The 23,187-nt window shown below is 37.7% G+C and overlaps 1 protein-coding gene across 3 annotated transcripts; it reads left to right on the top strand.

The window, feature by feature from the left end:
• On the top strand, positions 1-22,344 carry LOC135108447 (DDB1- and CUL4-associated factor 8-like). 3 transcript variants are annotated; one of them, XM_064019485.1, is made up of 11 exons: positions 1-127; positions 5,183-5,785; positions 7,029-7,284; positions 9,788-10,046; positions 11,263-11,495; positions 13,377-13,551; positions 14,636-14,801; positions 14,948-15,078; positions 15,695-15,814; positions 16,086-16,208; positions 21,336-22,344. In XM_064019485.1, exons 2-11 carry the CDS (start codon positions 5,200-5,202, stop codon positions 21,468-21,470), a joined length of 2,184 nt encoding a protein of 727 aa, XP_063875555.1. In that variant the 5' UTR covers positions 1-127; positions 5,183-5,199; the 3' UTR covers positions 21,471-22,344. The 3 variants fall into 3 exon arrangements, with proteins under 3 accessions (XP_063875555.1, XP_063875554.1, XP_063875556.1); XM_064019484.1 differs by having other exon boundaries at positions 100-270; XM_064019486.1 differs by having other exon boundaries at positions 121-222.
• The last annotated feature ends 843 nt before the right edge of the window (positions 22,345-23,187 follow it).

Raw genomic sequence — 23,187 nt, 5'->3', positions numbered from 1 at the left:
AAAAAACAAGTGCGTCATATAGTTTTTACCCCTAATGGCTGACAGCAGAAGGAATGAATAGGTAGTAAGTGAGGGGAGGTGGGGACATCTAGCACTCCCACACTCCGCCTCACGACAACAAACGGAGGTGAGGACTCAGCTGTACTTCTGCCTGCCTGCCTGCCATATCTTGCCCGTCTTTCCTCTTCCAGAATACTGTCCTGTCATTCATCCAAACCTCAGGTGGCAACCAAACTCCAGAGGGGAAGTCAGGCCGCTTGCAAAACCACGGTAGACACGTCTCAATTGTTTCTTAATTTTACTCACTGGTACATTTAGGAGTGATTTTATTTTCTTTCCTAGTCTTGGCAGTGAATCTTTAGTTTAATTGCGTTTGTTACAGTACGAGGTGCAGGGCTTAGTGGTATTCATCCCCAGTGTTTATTGAAATGAATATGTTCCTAGTTGTCGTGATAGTTCTTAATTACTCAATCTTCCCAACATCATTAATGAAATAGCTTATTACTATTACACCCGCTCTCCAGCAAGCCCAAAAGGAGCATCGCTAACTGGTAGATCAAGATAATAACATAAGTTAGATAAGTCTTATTTGCATGACCATTTGTCTTCTGAAATGTCACGTAGTAGTTTAAGTGTATGAGAATATAGTCTTGAACTAAGGAAAACCTGTAGTTAAAGATGGAGAAAATGGTAGAAAAGTGAATCATGTGGGAATGAGCCATTCCAACTATTTTTTTGAGTTGGGTTATAATGAGTTAGGTTGAATAAGGTTACCTAATCTAGTATAACTTATCATATGTAATATAGTTTAACCAGACTTAATCCATTCTAAGAGCATAGGGGTTACTGATATAAGTATGATCCAGAAGAATATTCATGACCTACCTAACCCTGCTGTAATACTCAAAATAGATGTGTTTGTGGTTCATTATACCTGATTCTGTGACTCTGTATATCTGGTGTAAGGCAGCATGCTGACTGACCCACTACTACAGCATGATGTTTCCATGAACTTGTTCTTTTACAGTGGCAGGACAGTTCAGGCCAACCTAAATCCACAGTAGCATGGGTGTTATCTTGGTGTAATTGCTAGCTGTCAGACTAGTGATTACATCTGAGTGTCTGGCTAGGGCTCAATTCCTTGGTGACAATCCCCCATATGTGACTGATCTTGCTATTAGATCAATTTCTCAGTTCCTCCAAGAATTTGAGGCACTTGATGTAAAGCTCTTGTATTATTTAAGAATTGTGCTTGTTTCTCAGTGGTGGTAAAGGTGTTTTTCTGGTGATATCATATTTAATTAATTAGTTTTTAGGGATTCATAATTACAATTATTTTTTCTCATAGATTAAAGGTTAGCACAACTAGACCAATGTTGCAGCATTAGCTGAGGGGGGGCCCTACATATGTGCATTGAATATATTCAAGTACTATAGTAAGACCAGACTAATTTACCAGCTAGGATGGGGTCACAACATGGTTACAATGTGGCCACTTTTCCTAAAACTTTGCCAAGTAACTTGTGTGATACATCTATAAGGTTTTAAAAATAAGATGGAGAAATAACAAGTATAATTATTATGCAAATGTTGTTATGGCACCCATGACTTATACCACTGCCCACAGCCAACCAGCCACTAGTAATGCTCTTAACCAGGCAGGCAGCATCTCACACAGAGGAGAAGTCAGGACAACACTCACTCCATCACCAGGCAGGTGGAAGCAACTTACAGGGATTAACATGGTAGTGGAGTGCAAGACAAGAATGACATGCAAAGACTGTATGCACAGACATATGTTTCTTCACTAGAGAACAGGCCAAAGTTATCTTGTCTCTCGCAGAACACTGCAGGTACAAAATAATCACACCAGCGGAGCAATGAGTCTCAAGTGTGGCACTCACTGTCCACACACACTTGCTGGCCAGAATCACTCAGGCTTCCCTGCAAAACACACAAGGGCAGATGGGGGCACCACAAGCCTCACACCACAATAAGCCTCAACACAGCTGCCCAGGAGAACAAGAACATGGGGCCCCAATACACACAAAGCAAACATGGCTATGTAAGCACACTATGTCTCTGAGCATAATGCAAGAGCTGCAGCTGAACACAGAGAAAACTTCCCTCAGCTGCAATTCCCAGTAGCCAGTAATCCTCACAGCTACAGGACATATTCTCTTCGCACAATTGTTCCTCATGTCGGCCCCCAGGTACACAGCAGACAATTTGCAGAGGCTCTACCAGCCTCTGTTCCTTCAGCAACAGGGAGGTTCCACAGCTAGATATGACCCACAGGCACCAGACTTGTCTTGCCATTGCTGCTATCTCCACTGCTCTGCTCCACATTTGCTCTCTTCTAAGTTTTGTCACCTTCCCATGCCTCACTCACTACACATGGCCTGAAAGGGAGAGGCCAACAGGTGTAACCCTGCGCCTCACCATAGTGTCCTGCCCAGCAACAACCCTCCACCATAACAGTTGTGGGATATTTTAATATCTCACAAAAATTAAAGTATATCTATACATCAATAAAGAAATGTGGCATAAATATTATAGTGTTGTGAACAAAACTTTCTTATTAACTTTTATAACTGTTTTAAGGTGGGCAACTATGTTATGTAAAATTACATTCGGAAGATGATCTGAAGGAATACAACTGAGAAATGTATTATTCACTTAATGAAAAAATTATGTTAAGCTCATCATGAGGAGCAACACTCACCTGCCCAGCCTAACCCAGGCCCTGGTGAGGCAGTGACCTTGTCTTGACATGCCACTTTTATTAACTCACACCAGGTTTAACATGGGGAAGTTTGTTATGTTTAATAATATTTGTAAGATAATTTGAAGGAATATAAGGAGGAAATATATTATTTACTTGACAAAAATATATAATGATGAAAATAAAATGTTGAACTCATCAGGAACAGTGAGGCACAGGTGACGTCACCCTGGCAGGAATCACCCGCTACATGTTCCCTGGGAGATGGCCCACCTGGTTTTGTTTTGGGAAAAGAAGCAGTGCTGCACTCACACCCTGACCCCACCTAGCCTCCAAATTATACTGGTCTTACTATAAATACATTTTAGAAATTTAGATAAATACTTCATACTAAATTTGTGAATGCAGTTTACATATATATACAGTCATGTCACTGTTGATGTTGAGGGTTCATTTCCACTAAAGGCCTGTGTTAGATGTGACTTACGTTAGAGTTACAGTGTTGGCAACAAGAAAAAAAAAAAACTCCAGTACATGTCATGAATGGCTAAGAGTTTCTAATTCTGTGTGCACCTTCCTCCACAACATTATGTCAGTGCTAAATTTAACAGTATTTAAAAACTATCTGTGCTTGGCGGTTGTATGAGGAGAGTGTAGATTAATGGCCAGTGTTGCTTTGACTGGCAAAGGAGGAGGACATTATGTACTCTCACCAGCAGTCAGTTATGCTTATGCTTGTAATAAAATCTTGTTGCTGATTACTTCACCACCTGCAATTAGAGATGGGTGCTACTAAGCTTTCTAGGGAGGAAGAAGCTTAGACTATTGCATGGTGACAAGGAAATTTTTATTGCTGTGATTATTAGGTATAGGAAGCAGTCAAAATGTCCAATCCATGCCACCCCAGTTGCTACTGAAGAACTGATGCTCTTCCACATTGTAAAGGTCTTTCTGGCCAGCCTAGGAAGACCACAAAAGCTGCAAACATCTGTACAGAAAAGTTTTTAAAAAATCATCAATTTCTGCCACAACCCATAAGAAAAACCACCCAACCCTGATGAAAGATTTATCCTTGCACACCATACAACATTGCTTACAGAAGGACTTGAAACTCCCTTTATGCCAAGCTGCTACAAAACACTGCTTACAAAAAAAATGCAGAAAAAACAGATTGACTTTGCTAAAACATAAGAACTGAACCACTGAACAATGGGAAAAGTAATGTTTAGTGATGAAAGTACATTCCAGTGCATTATATCAAGGTCAAGTGGGGCACACCGGCCATGGTACACTTCCGAGTGCACTTGGAAGTAACAGTTGTGATATATCCAGATTCAGTGATGGTTTCAGGGTATTTTTAGTAGGGCAGTGGGTCTCTCTCTCTCTCTCTCTCTCTCTCTCTCTCTCTCTCTCTCTCTCTCTCTCTCTCTCTCTCTCTCTCTCTCTCTCTCTCTCTCTCTCTCTCTCTCTCTCTCTCTCTCTCTCTCTCTCTCTCTCTCTCTCTCTCTCTCTCTCTCTCTCTCTCTCTCACCTCTTAAAATTGGAGAAATCATGAATCCTGTGAAGTACAAACAAGTTTGGAGGACCATTATTTGCCTTGCTATCAGCTGCATGATGCTGACCAGTTCATGCAAGATGGTGCCCCATGCCAGTGTGCAAATCTGTGATAAGCTGTTCTGTGACAAGCTGTTCTTGCTATTGGACTGGCCAAGAAACTCCCCTAACTTGAATTCTATGGAAAACTGTCAGTCATATATGAAAGCAAAGCTAAGTGACTATGACGCATCATCTGTAGAAAAATAAAAAACTGCAGTTCTAGCGATTTGGAGGAATGATTTATCACCAGAATACTTCAAAAGACACTCATTCCTTGCCAGATTGATTGAAAATATAAAGAATCAGGGAAAGATGGCAAAGTATTAACAGCATACTGCAGTGCTTGACAATGAATCAGTCTCCCCAAGGTGAGGCTGACTAATTCAGTGTCAAATTTTGCTTCACCCTGAAAAGGAACTTAAAATTACACCAATGTACCATATCATGCCACCTACACAGAGTGGCATGAGTATTATGAGATTCTGTTGTCTTACCAGTGCTCTGTTCTGTGCTCCATCCCACTTGTGTCTCCTCTCAGCCCACTCTGCTATCCCCTGTCATTTCCCTATGTTGTCATTTTGGGCAAGAAAAGGTATGTAAATGCATAGTCATTTTGGGCAAGAAAAGGTATTTAAATGCATTAGCTTAGCTAATTGTCCTAAAGGAGTCCTGGCAGCAACAAAGGCAATCTCTGGACATATTTTTTTTGTATTGATTCTGTTGTCTATATCTAAAGGAATGCATTGTAGACATTTTTATATTTCTAATTTTCATTTATAGCTACAGGCTTACAAATACTTTTGAGTGTAAACTATGCCTTATCTGTGGTAGTACAAAAGTAATAATTATCTCTTCTATCAGTACATGAGGCTTCCCATATGGCTGAAGAAACCGACAACTCCCTAAAAGACTTGGTAGGGGGTGGGGAGAGTGGCTCTATCCCCAAAAGAAGAGACTCCAAAGGCTCTAACCCCAAAGAAAAGACCAAGACCCCCAATGGAGCCACCACCACTACCACATCTGTCACTACCACCACCACCACCACCACTACTACTGGAACTACCACTGCCACCACCACCACCACTTCACCCACCAAGAATAGGGAGTACAGTAATGCAGTAGAGGGGGGAACTGAAGGAGATGATGCAGACTCTCAGACAAAATCCACAGCAGATGGCTCGTCTTCGGCTGGGAGCTCGGGTGGTCGGAGCTTAAGGATCCGCCCACGCATTTACAGGCCTAGGGTGTCTGAGTCAAGCTCTGAGGACAGTGATGATGAGGCTGAGAAAGGAGCTTCCAGAATATTGAGATCAAGGGTCACAATTACAGGGGGAGGGGAAGGAGCAGGGAAGGATTCTACTTCCCCTGTCAACATGGATCCAGGGGAAGAGGAGGTGGAGATGGAGCCAGCCAGTCCTGAGGGAATGGAAGTTACAGGAGCAAACACCCCCTTCGATTTTACAGGTAAATATGTGTTGTTTAATTCTTACATGGTTGATGGAGGTTTTGTGGATATGATAACTTTCCATGAAAGTTGTGATCTCATATTCCAGTCATTTGAACTTTATATTTCTTTATCATAGATATTATTTTCAGTAATTGGATTTCTTGAGTCAGAGCCTACTTTTTCCAAAGTTTATATATATATATATATATATATATATATATTTTTTTTTTTTTTTTTATGTAAGAAGGGCATTGCCTAAAGCAAAAGAAAGAAGAAAAAAAAAAGCACAATGAAGTGCAAGTCCTTAAAGAAAAAGCTAAATGGACTATGCAAAAATTGAGGATAAGTGTCTTGAAACCTCCCTCTTAAAAGAATTCAAGTCATTGGAAGGGGAATATCCAGAAGCAACCTGTGAGTTCCATAATTTACCAGAAAAAGAGTTGAAAGATTTAGAATACTGGTTAGCTCTTGTACTAGTGAGGTGGACAAAATAGGAGTGAGAGAAAGTAGAAAGTCTCATGCATCAAGGCTGCAGGAGGAGGGGAGGCATGCAGTTAGTAAGATTAGAAGAACTTTTAGTGTGAAAATAGCAGTAAAGGGTAGTAAGAGATTCAACATTGCAGCAAATAGAAAGGCTGAAAACAGTCTGTTAAAGGAGAGGAGTTGATAAGATAAGATGCTTTTGATTTCATTCTGATCAGTGAGTGGAACCCCCCTATATATATATATATATATATATATATATATATATATATATATATATATATATATATATATATATATATATATATATATATATATATATATATATATATATATATATATATATATATATATATGCCCCTGTATAGAGTTAGTAGCTGGGGGTGGAGGAAAACTGGCAGAGATTGCTCAGAATGCCAAACTTCATAGAAGCTCTCTTAGCTAGAAATGAGATGAAATGTGAAGTTTCCAGTTTCCAAGGAAGGGAGCCTCCATAATCTAGAATGTTATAATGCAACAGTTCCCAAGCAGGAGAGAAATTAGTATGTATTAGATATGTGTATGGAGTCTAATTCTTTGATCCTGTTTCTGCCTTGTCAGATTTTCTATTTATGCTTTATTTTGAAACATTTGTTTGCATGTGTAGAAAAGGATTGGGTGTTTAAAACTACTGTGCACCACAGATAACATAACTATACAAACAACAGTGTTTTTATTAGGTAATGAATAGGCCTATGCAAACACATTTTAAAGAAGAGGTTTCACACATTCTTACAGAGGACTCTCCCTCTACTGAACGGCGGAGAACTGCACCTGAGAGGAACCATGGACGTCAGACTATGTTTGGTGGTCTTTTTTCTGACACTGACTCTGACTCTGATGACACAGGACGCAGGCGGAGTATCAGTGATCATTTAGAGGATGAGTCACACCGGAAAGAAGTGGAAGCAGCTATCAACACAGAACTGATGAGGATTAGACAGCGGCCCAAGCCCAAACATGAATGGAATTTTGTTGAACAAACTCTAAAGAGGTTTGTGGATTAATTGTACAAAGAGAATTAGCTACATGCTGCTATAGCATGGCATCAGGTTGCCTATATCTCATTTCATCTGGCTTCCCAAAAACTATATTAATTTTTAAAATTCAAATTCAAATTGCTCAAAACCTAGGTAAAAAAATTTGCCATGTGTGAGTGTAGAACGAGTGCAGGAAAGTTGAAAGAAGTGTGTGCTGTTATATTTGTTTTCTCCTGGGAAACTAATGCAAAGTTCAACAGGAAATCACTCATTCATATTTTTTTCCTCATGTTATGTGCATTCTTATGAAGTGAATAAACATAATATTCATAGGCATTTATATTATTTATTATCTCATGAGAATACATAAAATTATTTATATAGACAGTCATTCAGTAATTGCAGTCCTCTGTCTCTACCTTTGGCTGACCCATATTGAATAGAAGTAGTCATACTTCATCTCTATAAGAATAAGAATTTTTTGGAAGTAGGCCCCAGTCCTATTTTTGTGCCTTTTTGTTGCTTGTTAAGATATGTTTGTATTATAATAATGGTGGTTTTCTTTCAGCTGTGGAGTGTACAGTGAGGTCTTGCCCTCCCTTACTGCAGTAGTCATAGTGGCCAAAATGAGATCAAATTTTTTTTTTTTTTATGAATTTCACATGTACTGTTGATTCATAATAGCAAGATGTTTAAGTCATGAAAATAGCATGTACCACAAAACTGCATTTGATGGATTTAAGGATCAACAGGTTAGACACTATTTTATTTAGGAAAGTATCATTAGGTCAAGCTACTAACATTCACTATTCTGTTGTCTCCCTCTTTATTCTTAGCTTCACTGGAATAGTGCAGCCGACTAAGAATTCCTTATGAAGAGCAGCCTAAGAATTTGAACTCTTAAATGGTGACAGTTATTTATTTAGGTGTGAGCCCATTTCATTCTGGCTGGTGATCATCTTTTAAGGCATGATCTTTTGTACTTCAGGCTAGGTTTTTATTTTAGGTATCACATTTTCTCAGATTCTGGTGATATATGGCTGCACATTCTTTTGAGAAATGAGTGTTTTCCTCTTAACACATAGGGCTCATTCATAATTTATAGATCCATGAGGGAAGTATTTGGCAACTTTTGTGACTCCCAAGTAGAACAGAGCAAATCCATCTCTGGAATTCCAGGTTATATAAGATGACAGTGAAACCTCTGAAGAGTCATTTGAAACTCCTTTGGCAAGAGATAATGATTTTTCCTCTGCTGGTAATGAGAAAGGCAGAGGCTTTGTCACCCATTTCTCTGAGCAGCAAAGTGTATGACTGGACTGGAGGGCATTCATCATTGTCTTTCTATATATTCATAGACCTGCATGAACCAAAACTACCACCACTGCCCACTTACGCACCTGGGACACCACCACTAATGAGGGAAAAAAATGTCAGGTTTCATCTCCCTGTATACCAGGCTGCCATGCCCCTTAAATAGGGTTAGCTGAGAAAGTGTCAACATGGATATATTCATATATTCACAAGCAATGACTTGCATCTTGGCCTTTAGTACAGAGAAGACTTGATCCTCTTTGCCTACACTTTGTGGGGATCACATGCCCAGTTCATTGACAGTCTATGCATGCATTAGGGCCTGATACAAGAGTTAGTTTATCCTTGCTGCACTACATTAGAGCCATCCTTTTCCCTTCACTTGATCTGCTAAAAGGAGAGAGGTCTTTCAACATACCAAAAGTGGTAGCTAACGGAAACAGCTTAAATCTACCATTAGCCATGATTAGCTGGATTTACCTGTTGGCATAACAGTCCGAGGTAGTAGTCAAAGCTACACTGCATTAAGTAAGTGTCTAGTGAATGATGTGCATTGATATAATAGCAGAAATATCCCAACAATCCCTTCCCTTGGGAAAGGAGTGTAAGAAGCATGGGAAGTCAGTTTGGAATGATAGTATAGAGGACTGGTCATCTGCCATGCCAACCCTTCTTAGTCATTTGTTTCTATGTTTTCTGCTTCTTAATGAAGAACAAGAAAGAAAGTCAGACTGGTAAAAGTGATGTGTGAGACTAATGAAGAGGGAAGTTGAGAAAATCCCAAAGAGGTGGTGGTGGATGACTTCAAGAAATGTTATGATGGTTTAGAAGGAAGGATGGCTGGTGATATTTATAATTATGCTACCTCACTACACTCTGAATTTTTTTTTCATAGTTACATTTTTGTTAATGAGTAGTTTATATTAATCATACCAAGAAGTGTGGGAAGGAACTGGTGAGGCAATATTGATACAGTAGGCAGATAGAAAGCAGTAGGAGGAGACTAGAATTAAAGGTAGTGATAGGACCACCACTATCTTAGAGAAAGTTGGTGGTGGTGTTGAGGAGGCTGAGATATTGTGAAGAGGCATGGTTATCAACTTTTAATACATTACATACATAGCAAAACTCTTGTAAGACTATGTCTTTCAAATAATAAACCAGGTATTTTGATACTAACTGCCTTATTGTTCCCTTTGGCAGACAGTTAGGTGGTCGAGCAAATCATCAAAGTTCTGTCCTGTTCAGCAACCATTACTACGACTCTCTACATGTGCCCAAACGGCTGGAGCTCATATACAAAATGGAGTTTCATCATGGCTGTGTCAACGCCCTCAGCTTTAACTCCTCAGGCACATTGCTGGCTAGTGGCTCAGATGATTTCTACATTGCTGTCTGGGATTGGGCAAGGGAGAAAGCCACCATCACGTTCAAGTCAGGTCACCATAATAATGTTTTTCAAGTGAGTCATTGAATATCAGTATAACCAACTCCTTAATTTTAGATTTTTCTATGAATAGTTTTGAACCTTCCTAAAAATCTGGCAAATGCCTTGGTACATTTATTGACATTCATTTTGTGTGATATTACTTCCTCTGCTTCTATCATTGATTAATATATACCTTTATGCTTTTCACTATAGAGAAGTGGCAACACTATTTATTTGTCTATGTCTCTGACACCTCTCTCCCTCTGGATGTATCCCTCAATCTTATCTTAATGTAAATGAAGGCCACTTGTGTTCATCCTCATTTCCTCCTTGCACTGCAGAACATTAAAAAGAAATTTTAGCTGAAGGCACCTTAGGAAGAAGGCTAGGTGCCAAAAGTTATGGTGTTACCAGCATGGGGCACCATTTGATGATGTGGTGATGAATGTAGCTGCATGTTTTGTCAGCTGTAGCCACAGCCAACACCATAATAAAATAGGAGGATAAACACTTCTTATGTTTCTCATTTCATAATTGTAGACCAAGTATGTATAGATATATGATATTGGGAAGAATAACCATATTTGTAAATGTTCTGACCAGAGACCCTGGTTCTTACCAACATGTCCTTCACTTAGCGATTAAGAATGGTTTTTGGGAGAGTATGAGCGTAAATATGAGGAGGGAAGTCATTTAGTGTGGGAAAAGATAACAGTGTGGAAGGAGATGGAAAAAAAGGTGTTGTATGTTATAAACAGAAAAAAAAAAAAAAAGGGTATGACAGGGTGTCGAAAAAGGTATTTATGATAAAGCCATCCTTTATGGAGTATCCTTTAGAAATAAATAATATCTTGAAAATGATAATGGTGGTTGAGTGAAATGTTGAAAAATGATGGTAAGGATGATACTTATTCATTAATATAAGTGTTATTTTCTTTTGTCTTCACTGTCTCTGTGCACCAATCATATTATTGGAGAACCATGCAAAAATCCCCCCCAAACTTTTTTATTTTTTTTTTAAGAAAGTTATTGGATGATAGTTACACATAATGCAGAAGAAATTCATATGACAATAATTTATTCTTGTAAAAGAACAAAATTTATGTTTTCATTATTGATAATGGACTGAAAGCTTCCCTTTGAAAAACATACATTTATCTTTTTATTTATTCATTTATTTTTCTTATTTGATTGATTATAGTTAATTGATTAATTAATCTATTTATTTATATTTATTTATCTTTTTCAGAGTAAGTTCCTGCCTCTGCATGAGGACACCCACATTGTGTCTTGTGCACGTGATGGCCAAGTGCGTCTGGCTGAGCTCTCCTCAGGGGCATACAAATCTACCCGCAAACTGGCTAAACACAAAGGCCCTGCTCACAAGTTAGCCACACTACCCACCTCCCCTCATGTAGTCCTTTCTGCTGGAGAAGATGCTGTTGTACTAAATATTGATATCAGGGAAGAACAGCCCAGCAGGTGAGGCTCAGGAATGGTAGTTGTATATTTGTCAACATCTCATGTCATTTATGTTGATCATTGTTCTTAGTGTCTCTTATTCTTTATATATATATATATATATATATATATATATATATATATATATATATATATATATATATATATATATATATATATATATATATATATATATATATATATATATATATATATATATATATATATATATATATATATATATTCATTGACCATGTTTGTACAAAGATGGGATGTAATTTTACCATTTTCTACCCATGAACAATACCCTCTCAAGTCTCATGCTTGCTTTACCAAAGGCATAGTACTAAACTTAAGGATCAAGAAACTCAGGATTTTGAAAATGCTGAAAATGTTTATTCATTCTGGCCATATGGCCTAGATCTGTATGAGTGTGTGTGTATTTTGTCCTTAAATCCAGTGTGATGCAGCAGTGCAGCACTGTCACATCTGGAACTGTGTGTGTGTGTGTGTGTGTGTGTGTGTGTGTGTGTGTGTGTGTGTGTGTGTGTGTGTGTGTGTGTGTTTTGTCCTCACATTCAGTATGATGTAGTGGTGTGGCACTGCTGCATCTAAAACTGTGTGAATGAGTTTTGTCTTCACATTGTGATGCAGCAGTGCAACACCACCACATCTAGAACTATGCGAATGTGTGTTTTGTTTGGTTGGAATTGCTGGCTTGGTATATATATATATATATATATATATATATATATATATATATATATATATATATATATATATATATATATATATATATATATATATATATATATAGATAGATAGATAGATAGATAGAATTTCATTTAATAATTTTTAGGACCTAAGTCTGCAGCCTCACAAATTTCAATGTAAATCCACTGTTGTGTTCCCTTAACACATGTCCTTCATTGATTATAAATGAGGTGCTTAGAATGATACTATACCAAGTGCCATACTGCCTGAAACCCTGTTAAGTATAGTACTGTGTTCCCCAAACATCCCTCCTGGTGAATGACTCAGAGGTACAGAATACATGTGGCAATAAGGTCAAAATTCCCATTAAGTAAACCTAACTTTAACCCCTCTCACACAGCCTCGAGCTAAGCCCAGAGCATGGAAGTATAAGATACCAAGCATCTCCTTAAAGGGACAACATGGTGTAAAGAACTCTCTGCCAATGAGAGCTAGCCATGTAATGCATGTAGTGCCATTAAGCACTTCTAAACCGATAGGAATGCATGAGACCTACCCTCCTGGCCAATCAGCATCCATGGTTCCATCACTGGTGACAGACTCTGCTTACACTGAAGTGGAGACGCAAGCATTATCATTTCTGTACTATTTTACTACCGAAATACAATGCTATGAGTTGTATGAGTGGTGAAGGGAAGGAAGAGAAATTCTTCACCAAAGCAAAGCGTAGCCACTGGAGGCTGCCATTAACATTGATGCTGATAACTGCAATGCATTCATGGGCTATGACACCAATCATAACTCAGAATGAGTATCCAGTGATGTAACTAAATACAACTATATTTTTCTCTTGTTTTTTTTTTTTTTTTATAAACTTTATTAATATTTTTACTTTCAAGGTTGACATTCTCAATATCACCATAGTCAAATTAATCGTCATTACATTATTACTGTTGTCATTATTGTAATGAACATGACAGAATGTGATAGCAGAGATGTTACACAATATTTGAAAAGAAAATGCAATGGAATATCTTTTTAGTTTCTGAGATATGTGTGTTTAAATGTTGCCAAACTTTAGAGGCAATTTTCTTGTTTTTTAAAAAGTATGATTCTGAGCATCTCAAAATATATTTTAACATTTTTTTCTGGCTTGCAACAGTGTTTACACTCCTTTGTATCACGCAGGGTGGCACTGGTCAAGAATTTGTCAGGGAACCGCATCTCCTTATACAGCATCCATGCACACCCAGTCAATGAACACCAGTTTTGTGTGAGCGGCCATGACCAGTACGTGCGTGTGTATGACCGCCGCTGTGCCTCCCTTAACTTTCCTGTGCTCAAGTTTTGCCCTCGACACCTGGTGAGTGTGCAGTAATGTGTGAAGGTGAATTGTAATTGCTGTGTGGTGCAGCAGTGCAGGGAGAAGGATGAATAGTGGTGAATCAGTATCAAGCATTCTGATTTATTTTATAGATTATAGAATACCTGTTGCATGAGTTGCATGGTGAACAGTTTGAACTATTTTATGAACTCATGAATAAGCACATGAAGGTAGAATTATCTTCTTGATATGTCAATACCTCTGTCATCCCCAGTGTCCTTTAAGTTTCATTACAGAATGTTTGTAACTGTGTAGCTGTGTACCACTTTATGCAAATTATTTCTTTTGATTATTAAGGTACACAGGTTTTAATTTTGTTTGTATTTTTGTATACACAGTTATCTTTGTTAGTAAGAAGACATTTATGAAAGTTTTAAAGGGATTATATATGCTATGATTATAAGGGAACAAGCTAGTGATTTAAATGCTAGGGTTTAAAATTCTGATCTTGAAGATATGGATTTTCAGAATTTGTGTAGCTCTTCAAAATTTAGGTCTTTGATATTCTGTTTAACTGGTTTTTACATCATATTGGCTACCTGCTTATATGATATGGTGTTGAAAGTGTAAATAAGTTCCCAAGATCTTCAAGTAAGGCTAAAAGACTTAAAGGCATGTTTGACTACTGAATGGGATGTAAAGAAGTACAGTTATGTCAATGAACTAAAGATAAGAAAGCAAGCAAGAGGGACATTCTAACAGAGAATCTTAAACATGTAGGTTTAAGATTCTTGAATCTACAAGCAAGTGCTGGTAGACTCCAGCAGCCATACCCACCATCATTAGATACAAACCTATGTCTTCTCAGCTGAGGCTTTGCACAGGCTCATGCAGTTTACTCAGTTTAGCTTTCAGTGTGCAGGCTGATAGCACATTGATGAAAACAATGTATGCCAGGTTTTTTTTATTTATATACTTATTTATTTATTTATTTTGTTTTATTTTATTTATTTATTTATTTTTGAAAGAGAGAGAGATTAATATTTGTTAATTTATTTAATGTAATTTCCTTAAAGACATTTGTATATGTTTCTGTTTAATCTCTTACTTTTATCTCCTGTAGTATGATGCCTCTCCTGCCCCAACTGTCACTTGTGCAGTCTACAGTGGGAATGGGGATGCCATTGTGGCATCTTACAACGATGATGACATTTATCTGTTTGATACAATGCAATCAGAGGCTGCAGATGCAGCTCACAAGTATTCTGGCCACCGTAACAATGCCACAGGTGTGTTAATGAACTGTGGAAGCAAATGAAGAAAACAATGTAGCTCACTTTTTAAGAAATAGGTATTAGTTACATATGATAGAATATATTTCTTCACCATTACTGTCATTTCTAGCATTTATTGTCTTCTGAAATGTTTATTGCAGTAAAAGGTGTCAACTTCTTTGGGCCTGGGAGCCAGTATGTTGTGTCTGGCTCAGACTGTGGAAACATCTTCTTCTGGCACCGGGAGACAGAGGCCATTGTGCAGTGTATGCGGGGTGATGAGACTGGTGTGGTGAGTAGTGCTTAGAGTGAACAAGCCAGGGCTACATATACTAGTTATTCTTAAAGTACCCTTCCTTTACACTGATTTTACAATGAAAAATGCTGCTATGTTATTATGGTTTTCCATATTTCTGGTGTTATGCTCATTCTGGAAACTTCTCCAAGAGAATTAAACTATGAGAAAATATTCCGTCATTGGTCCTGCATGCATGTGCAGTTCTCGTACTCCACCCTTATCTTTTAGTTTCACACACTCCTTCACTTTATTTCATTACCTTCATACTCTGCTGGGTTTTTTTTTTTTTTTTTTTTTCTGTCTCTCTCTCTCTCTCCACTCATCATATTTATATGCTTAAATCATCTAAAACTTTTTAGTTTAGTTCATCACTTAATCTGTTTGAACTGTGTTTACCTTTAGAATCCCATATTAAAAATGTTTAGGACCAGACTAGAATTATCTTTGGCTGACTGAGGACTCAATGTCTCAGTTGTGAGCTTAGTTCACCAACTGCTGTACTGCCATACCATGATATAAATAGTTTACTAATTGTCCTTTTTTTATTGTTATCTATTTCCTAAACTGGCTATATTCAGAACAGATTTTAGGTTGTGTTTTCACTTTGCAGGTAAATGTATTAGAGCCTCATCCCCACATCCCTGTACTGGCTACAAGTGGACTTGATGATGATATAAAAATCTGGGTGCCCACCTGTGAGGAGGACCCACAGCTGTCTGACCTTGAGCAGGTATGGAGATGAGAGGAATGTATTCCTAATCATAATTTGAAATTACATAAAAATCTTTCTGAAGAGTCAAACTTTAAGATATTTAATTATAAACGTATTACTATGAATGTGAACAGACAAAGCAAAACATTGTATGAACAGGAAATTATTTTACACACCAAGAAACTATATAACTTGCTCAATGACATAATGATCAGGACATCATGCACATATGTGAACCTCAAAGCATCATATGTTTAGTATGTTTTTATGGTTCTTTCTCATCTCGCAGATTGTCAAGACTAATCTGGAAAAACGACACAAGGAGCGTAATGAGGACAGCAATGCTCTAGATACTGAGATGCTCATGGTCTTGTGGCATCATATACGTCGTACTGACCGTCGTCACCAAAGGGTATGTCTAGTGTTTTACCATATATATATATATATATATATATATATATATATATATATATATATATATATATATATATATATATATATATATATATATATATATATATATATATATATATATATATATATATATATATATATATATATATATATATATATATATATATATATATATATATATATATATATATATATATATATATATATATATATATATATATATATATATATATATATATATATTCTACATGTTCTCTTCATAAGAACAGATATAAAATGTTTGCAAGAAAAGGTTGATCCTAGAAGTGTTAAAGGGTTGGCAGAAACTTTAACTTCTTACTGGTGAGTTGTGAGAAGTCACCTAAGGAGGATTGTACCACCTTTCTCTTATAAAATTTTCCTAATTTTCTCTTTATACTTTTAAGTATATAGATGAAGGAATTGAATTTTTGAGACTTGACAACATGGTCTGCTGGCCCCATTTGAAAATAAGAGGAAAATAAGAATTTAGACATTTTGTGGCTTCTTTATGTGAAATGTTCAATTGCTGGTGAGTTGAAAATCTGGCAAATGACAGAAATGCAAGGTAGAGTCATTAGCATGGTTGAAAAAGTTCAACTGAGATCATTTATAACTACTTGGAGTAGGGTGGGTGACAGGATACAGCCCTATGGAACACTACTGTTGATAGGTTTAGAAGAACAGTGGCTGCCTACCATTCTGGTGATAGAACAGCCTGCAACAAAACTAGAGAGAAAGGTGCATCGAGATGGATAGAAATTATATGAGGGATGCTTTGATATTAAAAATTTGTACAGGTCACCCACCACTAATTCAGCATCATTGAGACCTGCAGGGTGCCAGAGTAGTAATTTGCCAGATTACAGAGGGATTAAGTTAGAATACACCTAACCCAACAGTTAATCACCTCATCCTACCTCTAAAATACCTTATAAATCAGTACAAGTTGATTAACAGGTGGGGCTGTACTGATACAACTTTTTTTCTGCCAGTATTGACGGTATTGGTACACCCACATTGGTACAATGTGGAGGAGGCAGTAGACACCTGCCGAAACGATGATTACTCCCAGTGAGATCTAAAGCACTGGATCAGGGGGTACTGTGAACTTGTTATTAAAACCAGCTGTGAACTTTCTGAATGTTTCCCTTTGTGTCTCATAACACAAGGGGGCAGTTACAGCCTGCCCTCTAAAGACAACTCTCTTCCTCCACACAAAACTAAAAGCACCTAATAACACACACACACCCTTCACTGAAAAATTCAAAATTATCATGGCAACTCTTACACCAGCCTCAGAGTCCCCATCTGGGGTGGAGACCACAAATGTTCCCAGGTCAGATTGCTCTTCAGATAACGACCTTAAGTGTCTTGCCCTCTCAATTTTTCTTCATTAACTTCTGCAACATTCATGGTCTAAGATCTAATTTTCAATCTGTAGAACACCACCTCTCCTCTTCTAAACCTCATCTTCTTTTCCTCACTGAAACTTAGGTGTCTGAGGCAACTGACAGTAGCCCCTTTTCTGTTCCCTTCTACTTTCTCTATCCTCGTTTTCAATCCAAAGCTGGATGTTGCATTTATGTGCACAACGACTTAACCTGCCCTTGTGCACACGCTCTTGAATCTTCCGAGTTTTCCACCATCTGGTTACAGCTACAGAGTCACTCTTAGACTAAATTTATCTGTGCTGTATACCTCTCACCTAACTCCTCTGACTATAAGAAATTCTTTGACTACTTAACTTCAAAAGTGGAGCACATTCTGACTCTCTTCCCTTTTGCAGAGATCTCCATTCTTGGAGACTTCAATGTTCACCACCAGCTTTGGCTTTCCTCTCCCTTCACTGACCATCTTGGTGAACTAGCCTTCAATTTTGCTATCCTCCACAATCTAGAGCAATTTGTGCAACACCCTGCTCATATTCCTGACCATCTTGAAGATACGCCCAACATTCTTGATCTTTTCCTAACCTCTAATCCTTCTGCTTATGCTATCATTCTCTCTTCTCCGCTGGGCTCCTCCGATCACAATCTCATATTTGTTCTTGTCCTATCACTCCAATGCCTCCTCACGAACCCCCTAAGCGAAGGTGCCTCTGGCGTTTTGCCTCTGCTAGTTGAGGGGACCTGAGGAGGTATTTTGCTGATTTTCCTTGGAATGACTACTGCTTCTGTGTCAGAGACTGTCTTTGTGTGCCAAGCGTATAACAGAGGTGATAGTGTCTGGCATGGAGGCATACATTCCTCACTCTTTTTCTTGACCTAAACCTTCCAAACCTTGGTTTAACACGGCTTGTTCTCATGCTATACATGACAGAGCGGTGGGCCACAAAACGTACTTAAGCCTTCCATCACCAGAATCTCATGCACTTCATATTTCTGCCCAGAACCATGCCAAGTCTGTGCTCCAACTAACCAAAAACTCCTACATTAATAGAAAGTTAGATCTTTCAAGATCTAACTCCTCTCATGACTTCTGGCATCTAGCCAAAAATATCTCCAATAACTTTGCTTCTTCTTTCCCTCCTTTATTTCAACCAGATGGTACCACTGCTATCACATCTATTTCTAAAGCTGAACTCTTCACTAAAACCTTTGCTAAAAACTCTACCTTGGATGATTCAGGGCTTGTTCCTTCCTCTCCTCCACCCTCTGACTACTTCATGCTACCTATTAAAATTCTTCGCAGTGATATTTTCCAAGCCTTCACTGGCCTAAACCCTTGGAAGGCTTATGGACCTGATGGGGTCCCTCCTATTGTTCTCCAAAACTGTGCCTCCGTGCTTGCACCTTGCCTAGTCAAACTCTTTCAACTCTGTCTGTCAACATCTACCTTTCCTTTTTGCTGGAAGTTTGCCTATATTCAGCCTGTTCCTAAAAAGGGTGACTGTTCTAACCCCTCAAATTACCATCCTATTGCTTTAATTTCCTGCCTATCTAAAGTTTTTGAATCTATCCTCAGCAGGAAGATTCTTAAACATGTATCACTTCACAACCTTCAATCTGATCGCCAGTAAGGGTTCTGTCAAGGCTGCTCTACTGGTAATCTTCTGGCTTTCCTTACTGAGTCTTGGTCATCCTCTTTTAGAGATTTTGGTGAGATTTTTGCTGTTGCCTTGGATATATCAAAAGCTTTTGATAGAGTCTGGCACAAAGCTTTGATTTCCAAACTACCCTCCTATGGCTTCTATCCTTCTCTCTGTAACTTCATCTCAAGTTTCCTTTCTGACCGTTTTATTGCTGCTGTGGTAGACGGTCACTGTTCTTCTCCTAAATCTATTAACAGTGGTGTTCCTCAGGGTTATGTCCTGTCACCCACTCACTTCTTATTATTCATCAATGACTTTCTAAATCAAACTTCTTGTCCTATCCACTTCTACGCTGATGATACCACCCTGCAGTTTTCGACGTCTTTCCATAGACATCCAGCACTTCAGGAAGTAAACATTTCACACAGGGAAGCCACAGAATGCCTGACTTCTGATCGTTCTAAAATTTCTGATTGGGGCAGAGCAAACTTGGTATGCCTCAAAAACTTAATTCCTCCATCTATCAATTTAACACAACCTTCCAGACAACTATCCCCTCTTCTTCAATGACACTCAACTGTCCCCTTCTTCTACACTGAACATCCTCAGTCTGTCCTTTACTTATAATCTGAACTGGAACCTTCACATTAATTTTCATCTCTAGCTAAAACAGCTTCTATGAAGTTAGGCATTCTGAGACGTCTCTGCCAGTTTTGTCACCCCCACAGCTACTAACTCTGTACAAGGGCCTTATCTGTCCATGTATGGAGTATGCTTCACATGTCTGTGAGGGTTCCACTCATACTGCTCTTCTAGACAGAGTGGAATCAAAAGCTTTTAGTCTCATCATCTCCTCTCCTCTAACTGACTGTCTTCAGCCTCTCTCTCATCGCCACAATGTTGCATTTTTAGCTATCTTCTACCGCTATTTTCATGCTAACTACTCTTCTGATCTTGCTAACTGCATGCCTCCTCTCCTCCTGCAGTCTCACTGCACAAGACTTTCTTCTTTCTCTCACCCCTACTCTGTCCACCTCTCTAATGCAAGAGTTAACCAGTATTCTCAATCATTCATCCCTTTCTATGGTAAACTCTGGAACTCCATGCCATCTTCTGCATTTCCACCTCCCTATGACTTGAATTCCTTCAAGAGGGAGGTTTCAAGACACTTATCCTTCAATTTTTGACTACCGCTTTGGACCCTTTTATGGGACTGGCATCTCAGTGGGCTTTTTTTTGGGGGGGGGATTTTTGTTGCCCTTGGCCAGTGTCCCTCCTACATAAAAAAAAAATACCGTTAGCAATAAAGCTGTGCAGTGCTCTATAATTCAAACAAGCTTCGCACGGACACACTACTGTTGAGTTTTTTTTAGAAGTTCAATCTTATCTTTTATGGATAATTTATAGTGTTTGCACTTTACACAAAAAGAAGCATTTCCTTTATTCACTGGAGCATTGGCTAGAGCTAAAACTGATTAAGTTTAATAATAAATGGAGAAGGCAAATTAGAATGGCTTCCCTGTATTTGGAAGTGATGCCAGGTGATTATGCAGCAAATAGCTTCTAATTCTTCTTGTGACCTGATTTACTTTGCAGTGCTTCTTTGGTCAACCATTTCTTGCTTCTGTTAATCTTGTACTGCCTCTGTTTCACTATTACATTTCTTCCTCAGTCCTTTTTTTTTGTAACTCTGTGTTAAAACTTTTAATACATTTTATCATCTTTCCAACAAACAGTAGCGGTGGCAGGTTGGCACACTGACCCTGAAAATATGAAATTATGCTAACCAAAATTAGTGCCAGATCAATGGTGGAACCGGATTAGTGATTGTCAACCTGTACCAGACTATCAAAAGCTTTTCACAAAAATCTCTAAGTAAGGCTAAGCAAGATGCAGTAAAGAATAGTAGAAGATTGCCAGTGGATCTTCCTGTATGAAATCTATACTGATGTAGAAAGAAGAGTGTGAGCAAGTAGGAGCTTCACTGTCTTCCTATTGAGGATAAATTCAAAAGTTCATGTTTTTTTGGTAACTGGTGTTTTTATAACATATCTGAAACTGTATCATCCACAGATGGCAGAGGGAAGCAGCACTAGCAATGGGAGTGGTGTGGGAGGTGAGGGTGGAGGTGGCGGCTCCTCCAGTGACGACAGCAACGAAAGTGACGACTCAGAGTCCCATCGGGGTGTCCAGTGTGCCACCCACTAGTAGCATCAGGAAACACCATCACCTCTTACCTTCTCTGCCAACAACTTCTTTGGTTTGACTTATCTGTTCCTTAGTCAGTTTTTAAAATGCTCTTAGTAGATACAATATTTAGAATACATATGACCCAAAAGTGTTGTAATGAGATTTAGCATATAAAATCTTTATTTTCCAGATAACTGATGAAAAATTGTAATCACTTCCAAAATATCCTCCATAGGCCATGGTGCATTACTGAATCAACCCTCCTACCTTTTAAGGCATATCAGAAGACTACAAAGAACTGTTTGTGGTAACTGCTTAATCTCCATGCTGGATTCCAGCAGTAAAAAAAACAAGAAAAAAAAAAAAAAGATTGTGGTGTAGTTTGGAATCCAGTAATAATGAACATGGGCAGGATACATCATGGATGGAAAAGACAATAGATGGACACTTAGAGTAATGGAATGGCAATTTAAAGACACTGAAATTTAGGAGGAGCAGACTAGAACTAGATAAAGAAATGAGATAAGTTTTGCCAGGATGGCTTAGGATAAACAGGCAGCCATCAGAGGTGAGTGGAGAAGGTTGGGAGGCCTTTGTCTCACAATAGAATCATGGAGGTCAATGACACAAATATTAATTCATAATTTGACATTTCAATTGATTATATATGAAAATTCTGCATGTTGGCATTCATGGACAATATTATTGTGCATTTGTTGGAGATTATGAAATAATGTTAGCTAATTTTTACACCACTTATGAGAGAACAAACATTTGAGAGCTTTAGGACATGTGTTTGGCGGTTCATTATTCAGCCATAGCAACCGAACCAGAATGGCACCATTTATATCTCATTATTGTCCTGTTTATTAAAAATTTGTCAAGTAATAAATTGATAGTGTTTCAATATCTCAATCAGTACTAATTGTGATTATTGTCTTTTTACCAGCATTTAGGGAATGCAGGAGATAAGAAAATTAGTTGGTCAATTCCCAGCAGTGTAAAACAGATTTGTCTTTGCTAATCTCTGTTTTCATTTTATTTTCATTCACCATATTGCCTAACATAATGTAATTTATTTTTCACCTGTCAGTAAAATTTGATATGCATTATAAGTGTAGTAAATTGGAATGTGATTAAAATAGAGTGAGTTATTATGAAATTATATATATATATATATATATATATATATATATATATATATATATATATATATATATATATATATATATATATATATATATATATATATATACACAGTAAAACCCTTATAACTTGGCATGATAGGGGCTCCTGCCTTGCCAAGTTATTCATGTAGTTATGTAGTCCAAGCAGAGGGAGGTAAGATATAGATGTGTGGGAATCGGTCGCATGTTTTCATGATACTGCATTATATACACAATCATTTAAATTTACTGCACTGTTCTGTATTGTACTGTACAACTTGAATTGACAATAGGATGTGGTTAAAACTCAGCAACATATCAAGATGCATGATTTGTTTTATTTATTTATTTATTTCTATTTGCAATTTATTTCTTATAATGAATATTTCATTGCCTTGCCGAGTTATATAAAATTCAGAGTTATACAGTGTCGAGTTATAAGGGTTTTAATATATATATATATATATATATATATATATATATATATATATATATATATATATATATATATATATATATATATATATATATATATATATATATATTAGTGATGTATTGGATATCTGCAT

This window comes from Scylla paramamosain, chromosome 17 (assembly GCF_035594125.1).
Source record: "Scylla paramamosain isolate STU-SP2022 chromosome 17, ASM3559412v1, whole genome shotgun sequence".
NCBI lineage: Eukaryota > Metazoa > Arthropoda > Malacostraca > Decapoda > Portunidae > Scylla > Scylla paramamosain.
This window is presented reverse-complemented; position numbering and strand designations above follow the sequence as displayed.